This window comes from Leguminivora glycinivorella, chromosome 22 (genome assembly GCF_023078275.1).
Source record: "Leguminivora glycinivorella isolate SPB_JAAS2020 chromosome 22, LegGlyc_1.1, whole genome shotgun sequence".
Taxonomy (NCBI): Eukaryota; Metazoa; Arthropoda; class Insecta; order Lepidoptera; family Tortricidae; genus Leguminivora; species Leguminivora glycinivorella.
Genome location: NC_062992.1, coordinates 10,642,835 through 10,653,448, shown reverse-complemented (window position 1 = coordinate 10,653,448; position 10,614 = coordinate 10,642,835). Strand labels below are relative to the sequence as shown.

Here is a 10,614-nt window from a genome sequence, read left to right as displayed (position 1 = left end):
TATCAGGTGATAATTTAGGTTTGTACTTGTTTTTCTATCACTTATAATGTGCCGACTAATCGGTCTCTTTTGCCGACTAGTCGCCGACTAATCGCCGACTACAAATGTGGCCGGATAGTCGGCGACTAGTCGGTACATCCCTAATCGTTATATCTTATGTATATATCTTTATCGCCCTTCCGTATTGGCGCGAGAGAGCCAGACTGCGTTTCGATAGGCGTCTGGCGTCAACGGTTGTCATTCGGCTAGGCCGGTAGGATGATCACAATTTATTAGTAATTAAAACCTAACCTACCACGGTTTAGTAACATGAGGAAACCGAATAACTTTAACAGCGTATTCCCCATCATATTAGAAGAGTAAAATGTCATATATTTTCTGGATTTCGCTTACTAATTGTAATTTTTTTAGGTGCTAGTTTTACGAATAATATTTACTTTTTGCTGTGTACTTATACTTAACACAGCAAAGGGGAGTGTACAAGTTTCTAATGGGGTGGCAACGCGCATGTGACACTCTTTGAGTTGCAGGCGTCCATAGGTTACGGTGACCGCTTTCCATCAGGCGGACCGAATGCTTGTTTGCCACCGATGTAGTATTAAAAAAAAACACATCCAAAAAAATTACACAGAAACATTTTTTATTTTATTTGCTTGACCTCATATAACATTTTATCTTTATTTGGCCCTCAGAAAGGCGCAGTTAAAATCTTTCGGTTTCCTCATATTACACAGTGTATTTATTTTTAATTGGTTAGGAATTTTACTGAAAATTATACTTAAGCTTGATTTATTTTGATAAGTACTCCATTCAAAGTTTTCTTCATAATTATTTACATTACTTGGATTTTTTTGTATTGTCAATCGAGTTAAATAGATATGATTAGGTATTATTTTTTACTATTTAGACGATGGTTAGATGTTGGTTCGCTGTGCGTACCAGATTATAAGTTTAAGGTTGTAAAATAATAAAACATTTTCAACTTCAATTCTCTTTTATTTCTTCGATATTCCTATGAAAATGTAAAATATAAAATTGTTTGCGGATGCGTCAAAAAATCGTGGGTTCCTCGGCTATGCCATGTAGAGCATAGAGGAATAGGTAAAGGAGGAGTTGTACCTCCATACATCAGTAAATGCGGGTTATTTGTATAGGCATAGTTACAGTGACATCTAGCGGCAATCACGAGTCAACTAGCGTAAATTATCAGTACTGCTACTTGTCAATAGATGTCGCGACGAACGAAGAGTCTAATTCTCACCTAAAGCTCACCAATTTTTATTAGCTAATAGTACAATATTATTAATCAGTATTCTATTTTCAATTCCTTCTGCTTGTAATATAAATTGTAAACTGTTATATTAAAAATCGAAATAAGATGTCATATATTAAAGAAAAAACGACAATCACCACCAGTGGCGAAGGCCGGATTCGAACCGGCGTCTTTAGCAATCCGGGCTAACGCCATGAACCCCTAGGCCACCTCGTCACAGCGGAAGCCGTCGAAATTACTGTTATATTATTATTTTTTTGGCAGACGGGACACTGTTGACACCTAGTATCGAGTAGTGGTACTGATAATTCACGCTATTTGACGCGTGATTGTCGCTAGATGTCACTATAACTATGCCTATACAAATAACTCGCATTTACTGATATATGGAGTTACAATACAACTCTTCCCTGACTTATTCCTGTATGATGTAGAGCAAAATATTCTAACGGGCATAACTTACCTAAATGATAGAGCGCAATGTAACTCATCACAAAGCGCCATCTGTTGGTGACTTGAGACACTTTTATAAATAAAACAAGATGTCTACTTAAACAGTACTTTATTTAAATATCCTCCTAGATCCCAGACGTCTCTCCATAAATGACTCATTACATTTTACACGTCTTCTGCTACCCTATTTGAGATTCAGAAATCAGAAGGACACAAAATGGTGGATTTGGCATAAACCTAAGCTTTAAGACTAGCAGCGGCCGCTCTCAACTCCGCTCTGTCAATGTTCGGTTCCTCGACTAAAGAGTACGACGGGCGCTCTAGCACCGCGCAGGAGTCCGGCGAGATGCGGATAAACCCGTTTTCTCCCCATTTTTCACTCCAGGTGTTCTTTATGATGAAGTGGGGGGTGTCTTTGGAGCCCCAGCCCACGGCGAGGACGGCGTGGTTGAGGCGTGGTTTGTTTTGACCGCTGAAAAAAATTTAAGTTTGAGATCTGTGGCATCGATCGAGATATTCATGCCGAGTATGTATCCTTGATAGGCAATAATTATTATTGCGCAATATAAAGTGTTACGGGTTCACATTAATGACTTGTGTACTAAGTATTTCGCAAATCAGCAAAGTATTTTTTATGGAATTAAAACAGATGGAACACCATATCCCACGTGTAGGTTATAAAAAGGGAAAAAGTTGTGCTTGTCTGATCAAGATAAAATTTATATAAAGTCACTCAACCCACAGTGTCAGTAGAAATATTTAGAACTAGCTTTTGCTCGCGGCTTCGCTCGCGCTAGAAAGAGACAAAAAGTAGCCTCTGTTACTCTCGATCCCTTCAACTATCTCCACTTAAAAAATCACGTCAATTCGTCGCTCCGTTTTGCCGTGAAAGATGGACAAACAAACAGACACACACACTTTCCCATTTATAATATTAGTACGGATGACATTTCTTAACAGTGCGAGTTTACTTCCTATAAAACTATCGCATCGGTTTTTATTTATGTAACTAACGAAGTGGATGTGTTTCACTATAAGTTTATATTGAACCTCTTCTTAGTAATATGTGTCTACATGATGTAGTCATGTCGCCACTCACCAGCGTTTGTCCTTCAGCACTCCAGACTTGTAGTAGATGAAGCTCTGTGCCTTTGCGTCGACTATGACGACTGACGGCGCATGATTCTTGATCGCCACCTGAACAAATTATTAAGTTAATAAAGAACCCATTTGAAAACGCAAGCACTGGTGTTGCAGTCCCTGGACAGCTAACACTTTTTTTCGATAATGTGAAAACGGACTAATCTATGAACTCAAGGGGGGTGTCACATGCGCGTTGCCGACCCATTAGAAACTTGTACACTCCTTTTTTGAAGAACCCCATACTGTAGTTCATGGGAAACACCTCGGCAGCTCATTCCACAGCCGGAGCGTCCGCGGGAGGAAATTCCTCTGAAACCGCACGGTGTGCGCGACTTAACATGACAATTTTTTTAGTGTAAAGCCTGAGAGGACGCTCGGAGCGTTCTGTTCGGCGACGCGTGCACGCTATGCAGCCTTGACTCAGGTCCCGTAGCCAAATGGCAATGCGACGCGAAACGCCACCGAAACGCCGGAGAAAGGTAGTCTGGCTCTGCCACGCCAATACGCAAGAGCGACAGTGATAGACATACATCGGGGTTTTGGGAGCGGGAATGATTTACACTAGCCCAAAAAGGGTGAAAACGATGAACAACAGACATTACTATAACATTTCTAGGTACATTTGGAGCCAGATACATAGTTTAATCTATATTTCAGTAATTCAAGTTACTATAAACAGAGTTATAAATACATGAATTCATTCCCGCTCCCAAAACCCCGATGTATGGTGATAGATTAGCTACGAGAGAGATATTATCGTGAGCGTTTCGTGTGCGTTTGTGGATCCGGCTACGCACACAGGACACTTTTAATAAGCTTCAATTGTTTGACATGCACGCCTCACACCCGAGCTCAGGCACTCAGCACTCAGGCTTGCTTACACGGTTTTAGAATATTAATAGTACCTTGAGGGCCTCCTCGCTGAAGGCGGTGACGTTGACGTGTCCGCTGATATGCGTGACCGGCGGAACGGATTGATCCTTGCACTGCAACACCTGTTACATAACACCGCCCATTATTGTAAACGCACTAAACAGGTAAACAGCTATGCAGGGTGAAGTAAAAAGGAAAACCATACTTTGCATAGTGACATTAGTGACTTTTGAGGTCCTAAATCAGCAGTAGCAGTTCTCTAAAAGTTTGTACAAAAATTAAGGAAAAAGTTAATAGTTATTTGTTATACAAGGGAGCAAAGTTGTATTTTAACGCCGAGTGTGGAATTGAAAAACGAGCAAGTGAAAGGATTCTATAGTTGAACCACGAGCGAAGCGAAGCGAACATTTGCACCCGAGTGTAACACAAAACTTTTCCCCTCACTATAGCGAGGAAACTACAACGCAAAAAATGCGTTTATCACTGCTTCCAGTAGTTCCACAGGTGGTAAATCATCTTTATTACTAGATTCACTTAGTTTTATCAATTTTAAAGCAGTAAATTTGACTTTATTCAAGGTCAAATGACTTTACAAATGATTTGGGATTTTAGTAAGTTTTATTTCGTCATTAAGGTTCTGTAGTATCTATATTTTCTTAATTATAACAATCATCCTGTATATATCTTACGTAAGTCGACTTATATTACGAAATGTTGGTAGCAAAATAGTCAATTAAAATTTGCTGACGTGGCTATATGTACAAACTTTTTGAGAACTGCTCAGATAGACGTAATGAACATTGCATATTATTAATGGGACTAAAAACTCGTACCTACAGCTAGAATATGTTGATACAGTAACTCCCCGTCGTAATGTTATGTCCGAAACGTTGGGTTAAATATAAACGTAAGTATACGCGATTAAGTCCCGTTTTAATTTAATAGAGTCTGGCTAATGAAAGTTGAGCCCGAAAAAACGTGGCAATTTCAAAAAAATTGAAGCTGGCAACACATTGATAACATGGTTTCTTTTTTATTAATTTTAATTAATTTACAGCACTTACTTTACTAATTTTTATGGTGTTATTCATTATTATTTATAGATTTCGCTGTTAACTTTTACCGAAATTCGTTAAAGTGATAGTCACACTGACAGATGACAATCGATGATATGACATCCAGAGTTGCTGTTTTAAAAAAATACTGGGTTCAACTTTCATTAGCCAGACTCTAACATGAGTGAAGATCGTGTTAGTTTAAATCAATATATAATTACCTTAGCCTGGTAGTTGGTGTACTCGTCCCACGCGGGTAGTCCACGCGCCTTCACATAGTCGTAAGCGAAGCTGGGCCATGTCCCGTTGCAGCCGTTAGTGCCGAACCTGAAACCATCGTGATTTATAATAGAACTATCAAGAGGAGATTTCAGAAATTAGGTTATCTTTATTCTCTTCTCGCCATATCCGGCGGCAGATTATCATGTATAGTAATATCAGGATAATAAGTATATTATCCTGTTTATGGCCAGGCTGCGATTATACAGTAGAGTTGTAGACAGCCTTTTAGTAACACTACAGTGCATGCACAATGCACAAACGCTCACGATAATAATCTCTTTCGTAGCTGTCTATCTCTATCGCTCTTGCGTATTGGCGCGACGAAGCCAGACTAAATTTCTGCGACGTTTCGTTTCGCAGAAATGCCATTCGGATACGGGGCCAGGGGTATATAGGTACTGTAGCTCGAGCTGCCGGTCGCCTTCACTGCGTGCCCGAACCGAACCTGGCCCCGCTCAAACGGTATCACCAAGCTAGGGGTCGCGGGGTTTGATAACGGCCGGTAGCGGTAGGGCTAGCAATCACCAAAATGACGACGTCAGACCGCCCCATGAGGATGGGGCGCGCCCCGACACAGCCCCCGAAGCGCTCAGCGCTTAAGGGGCCACTCCACGGCCACTCACACCCCAACACAGGTGTCGAATGCAGACACACCACCACCGGGTCCAATGGTACCTAGTAATTCTCACAATCGCTTACGTTTCGTATGCGTATCGCGTTATGGCAAACAGGTATACGGTCCGCCTGATGGAAAACGGTCACCGTAACCTATGGACGCGTGCAACTCAAGGGGTGTCACATGCGCGTTGCCGACCTATTAGAAACTTGTACACTCCTTTTTTGAAGAACCCCATACTGTAGTTCATCGGGAATATAAATAAATAATTTAAATAAGCAGGGAGCTCATTCCACAGCCGGAGCGCTCCCCTAGAGACTACGAGTCAGCATTTCTCCAAGATGGCTAGCGACATCTACCTATATACTCTATACTCCACAATACTCACGGCGAGTCGACGAGGCACTGAGGACTGAGAGCGGCACCAGTGTGTCGGTCTTCTTGAAGAGCGCGCCCTCCGTGGAGCCCGCCACGAAATGTCTCCTAGAAGGTGGTTAGTACTGCCTACACATCACTTATGGTTTGCTGCTGTCGACGAGGTACTGAGGACTGAGCGGCACCATTGGTCGACTTGAGCGCTCCCCTAGAGACTACGAGTCAGCATTTCTCCAAGATGGCTAGTGTCATCTATACTCCAATACTCACGGTTTGCCGCAGTCCACGAGGCACTGAGGACTGAGCGGTACCAGTTTGTTGGTCTTCTTGAAGAGCGCGCCCTCTGTTGAGCCCGCCACGGCAAAGGCCCAGCATGATGAGCACGTCGTCTCTTGGACTGAAAAAATCAATTTGTTAGCATCAGTTAGTTAGCGTAATTTTTTATTACATAATCTTGTTATATGTTCACCATCCTTGCGTTATCCCGGCATTTTGCCACGACTCATGGGAACCTGGGGTCCGTTTTGACAACTAATTCCAAGATTTGGCGTAGGCACCAGTTTTACGAAAGCGACTGCCATCTGACCTTCCAACCCAAAGGGTAACTAGGCCTTATTGGAATTAGTCCGGTTTCCTCACGATGTTTTCCTTCACGGAAAATTGAGTGGCAAATATCAAATAACATTTCGCACATAAGTCCCGAAAAACGCATTGGTACGAGCCGGGGTTCGAACCCGCGACCTCCGGATCGAAAGTCGCCCGCTAGGCCACCAGCGCATCGCTAGGCCACCAGCGCTTTGTTGTTATATGTTATGAACTGAAATAAATATTATGGGTACGTGATGCGCAAGAAAGGGCAAAGTGGAGGAGACTGAACAGGAAAACGAACCCTGGCGCTACACACACCTTGAAAGCTAAATGGTCGCGCACAGTGCAATTTCAGAGGAATTTTCGGCCGCGAACGCTCCGGCTGTGGAATGAGCTCCCTGCCGAGGTATTCCCGATGATTCTTTATTGCAACCATGGTATTCATACAGTTTTTATAAATAATACTAAATTTCATGGGGTTCTTCAAAAAAGGAGTGTACAAGTTTCTAATGAGTCGGCAACGCGCATGTGACACCCCTTGAGTTGCAGGCGTCCACAGGTTACCGTGACCGCTTTCCATCAGGCGGGCCGTATACTAGTTTGCCACCGACAAGGTAGGTACTTAAAAAAGGCTCAAGAAGCGTGACAAATGGTTGTCCTCTTGTCTACGCCTTGTCTATGACTACAATATAATATTTAACGTAAGTAACATGTTCATAACTTACATCTCACAGGCGAAACAGCCCCGAGCGGTCTCCAATCGAACTCGTCTTCCAGCGGAATGCTCCTAACTTCACTCTCGGAATACGGGAAGGGCACGAGACTGCGCTCGCTAGTGCCCTCTGGCGGCGCCTCCACGCCCAACAACTGGTTGATCTCGTCGTCAAGTCTGTCCGCCATGAAGTTGGCCGCCATTTTGAATCCCGATGACAGGCGGTTGCCGGCCTCGATGAAACGGGAGGATTTGATAAGTAGGGTTTTGCGGACGGCTTCTTCGGCTGGGTCGAGGTATTTGCGTTTAAACTGCGTTTTGAAGCTGTAAATATTAGGAAATAAGTTGGTATAAAGTCTACTACTTTTACTAAGTTACTGTAAACGTTTCGTACGTTACACAATTTCCAGCTATGGTAGGTAAATAATTATTTTACTGTTTGTTACATTGTAAAATACGGAGTGGGTATTAGTTTTTAACCCCCGACGCAAAAACGACGGGGTGTTAAAATAAGTTTGACGTGTCTGTCTGTCTGTCTGTCTGTCTGTCTGTCTGTCTGTTTGTCTGTTTGTCTGTCTGTCTGTGTGTGTGTTTGTCTGTGGCATCGTAGCTCCCGAACGGATGAACCGATTTAGATTTAGTTTTTTTGTCTAAAAGCTGAGTTAGTCGGGAGTGTTCTTAGCCATGTTTCATGAAAATCGGTCTACTAACTATGTCGCAGTCGGGGGTTTTTTCAAAATTTTATTTTTTTATGCATTCGTTTTATAAAAGTAAGGGAAGCAAAAGTGATCATGGATATCAGACAAAAAAGTTAAGTTTTGTTTGATTTGAAGAATTCCGAGTCAATTATAGAAATTCATCGTGACAAGACTTCAATAGGTCCTCAATTTTGAGAATTGATTATTCTTGAATCGTTAGTGAAATCATCTTAGTCCAAGGTCTTCTACACGTGACAGTGAAGACGCATGATTCTTATTTCATACTTACTCATCCAAGATGGAGTCATATCGAAGATCCCTGGTCGCCCCAGCGAATTCTCTGATCGGGTCAAACTTAGCCAGCACCCTCGACGCAAACCCAATGGCCCTCTTCTGGAGACTATGCTCCACCGGGTACTCCTCAAACGTGTCGCAGTCTCTGGAGGTGTCGGGGAGGACCGGGGAGGTTGGACCGTCGAGCAAGATGTAGCGGTGGGTGTAGCTGTCGCTGCTGGGCCCGAGGACTGAGCTGTCTGTGACTACGGAGTATCTGAGGATAGAAGAGTTTAGGATGAGATTTTGCATTAAAAATAAATAAATATAAATATTATAGGACATTCTTACACAGATTGACTGAGGCCCACGGTATATATATATATATATATATATAATATAAATACTTATATACATAGAAAACATCCATGACTCAGGAACAAATGTCTGTGCTGTAAATACCCTTACCGGGATTCGAACCCGGGACCGCGGCGTAGCAGTTTTCTATGTATATAAGTATGTATTTATGTATTTAAGTATGTATATCGTCGCTTAGCACCCATAGTACAAGCTTTGCTTAGTTTGGGGCTGTTGATTTGTGTAAGGTGTCCCCAATATTTATATTTATTTATATTTATATTTATAAATATATGAAAGAGGTTCCTAGCACACATTCTAAACTCGTGTTGGTGAACGTGTACCATGCTTGTATGAGCGAGCTATGACAGGTCGACTGTTCGTGTTTTTGACAGGCGGTAACTGTGAGGTAACCGAGAGGGGGTGAGCCTCACTTTCAGCGAGGAGCGGGAGTGGCCATACTGTACGATAGTACTCTTTATTATACTGTGACAGTACAGTCATGCAGTGGTCACATACGAGTATATATAGGGCATTCACCTAATCTTGATGCAACCTTGCAGCCAATCTAAGCCGAATTTCTGAAGGTATCATTTGTGAAAACTCTCAAAAGGGCCATAAGTAATTTAAATTAGGTATATAGCTCACGAACTCACGAATGTCAAGATCCTCGACAGCCCCTGACAAATCACTAAGTACTAAACAATTACTTTAGATGGGATTCGAGGTTACCTACTTTAAAAGTATTTCTGGAGACTGACCTGTGGCACCGCTAGACCCTTTTCTCTAATGATAAACATCTAGTGAGTGACGGCCAGAGTTTCTCCTTCTATTAAACCACTTTCTGAAAGTACTGACCTGAGCGCTACCGGGGTGCGTAACATAATGAATACAAACTTTTGGCATATTCTCAATTTACAAACGCTCAAAAAGTATACTTTTTTTATGTATAATGCACAAAAGGTATAATTTCAATTTGTATAAGATACAAATAATATAACATACAATATACATACTACCGTATACTATAATATACATATTAACTAATTACATTTACTATATCTTTAATAATATATAAATATTAAAAAATATAACAACATGTCATATAAATCACAAAATTAGGTTGGGAACCCCACAGAAACGAACCCTGTCAAAAAAGTAGGTTTAGGTTAGGTTTGAACTGTGACCCCACAGAAAGGAATCTTGTCAAAAAGTAGGTTTAGGTTAGGTTTGAACTGTGACCCCACAGAAACTAATCCTGTCACAATAGTAAGTTTAGGTTAGGTTTGAACTGTGACCCCACAGAAACGAATCCTGTCAAAAAAGTAGGTTTAGGTTAGGTTTGAGCTGTGACCCCACAGAAACGAATCCTGTCATAAAAGTAGGTTTAGGTTAGGTTTGAACTGTGACCCCACAGAAACGAATCCTGTCAAAAAAGTAGGTTTAGGTTAGGTTTGAACTGTGACCCCACAGAAACTAACCCTGTCACAATAGTAAGTTTAGGTCAGGTTTGAACTGTGACCCCACAGAAACGAATCCTGTCAAAAAAGTAGGTTTAGGTTAGGTTTGAGCTGTGACCCCACAGAAACGAATCCTGTCATAAAAGTAGGTTTAGGTTAGATTTGAACTGTGACCCCACAGAAACGAATCCTGTCACAATAGAAGGTTTAGGTTAGGTTTGAACTGTGACCCCACAGAAACGTATCAGCAGCAAAACAGCAGGCGCTTATATCACCTGTATGGTATTCGTTTTGTATATTCTATTACTTCAACGTTATACCACATTATACTTATAGGAAACAATATTATATGTAACAAACATTATATAATTTGAATTTATGCTATCTAAAATTATATATAACAGCAATTATACTAATTGAACTTTATACCATACAAAATTATACAAATTGAAATTA

At 41.5% G+C, this 10,614-nt stretch overlaps 1 protein-coding gene across 3 annotated transcripts in view; it reads right to left on the bottom strand.

The window, feature by feature from the left end:
- Positions 1 to 1,818: 1,818 nt before the first annotated feature.
- Positions 1,819 to 10,614, bottom strand: part of LOC125237887 — a 38,887-nt gene continuing 30,091 nt past the window's right edge. For all 3 annotated transcript variants that reach the window (XM_048145120.1, XM_048145122.1, XM_048145121.1), the window contains 7 exons: positions 8,358 to 8,618; positions 7,384 to 7,694; positions 6,341 to 6,467; positions 5,019 to 5,124; positions 3,775 to 3,864; positions 2,826 to 2,923; positions 1,819 to 2,198 (listed from right to left, as the gene is read on the bottom strand). In XM_048145120.1, the coding sequence (XP_048001077.1) occupies positions 1,964 to 2,198; positions 2,826 to 2,923; positions 3,775 to 3,864; positions 5,019 to 5,124; positions 6,341 to 6,467; positions 7,384 to 7,694; positions 8,358 to 8,618 (1,228 nt within the window). In that variant the 3' untranslated portion in view covers positions 1,819 to 1,963. The remainder of the gene's footprint in view (positions 2,199 to 2,825; positions 2,924 to 3,774; positions 3,865 to 5,018; positions 5,125 to 6,340; positions 6,468 to 7,383; positions 7,695 to 8,357; positions 8,619 to 10,614) is intronic.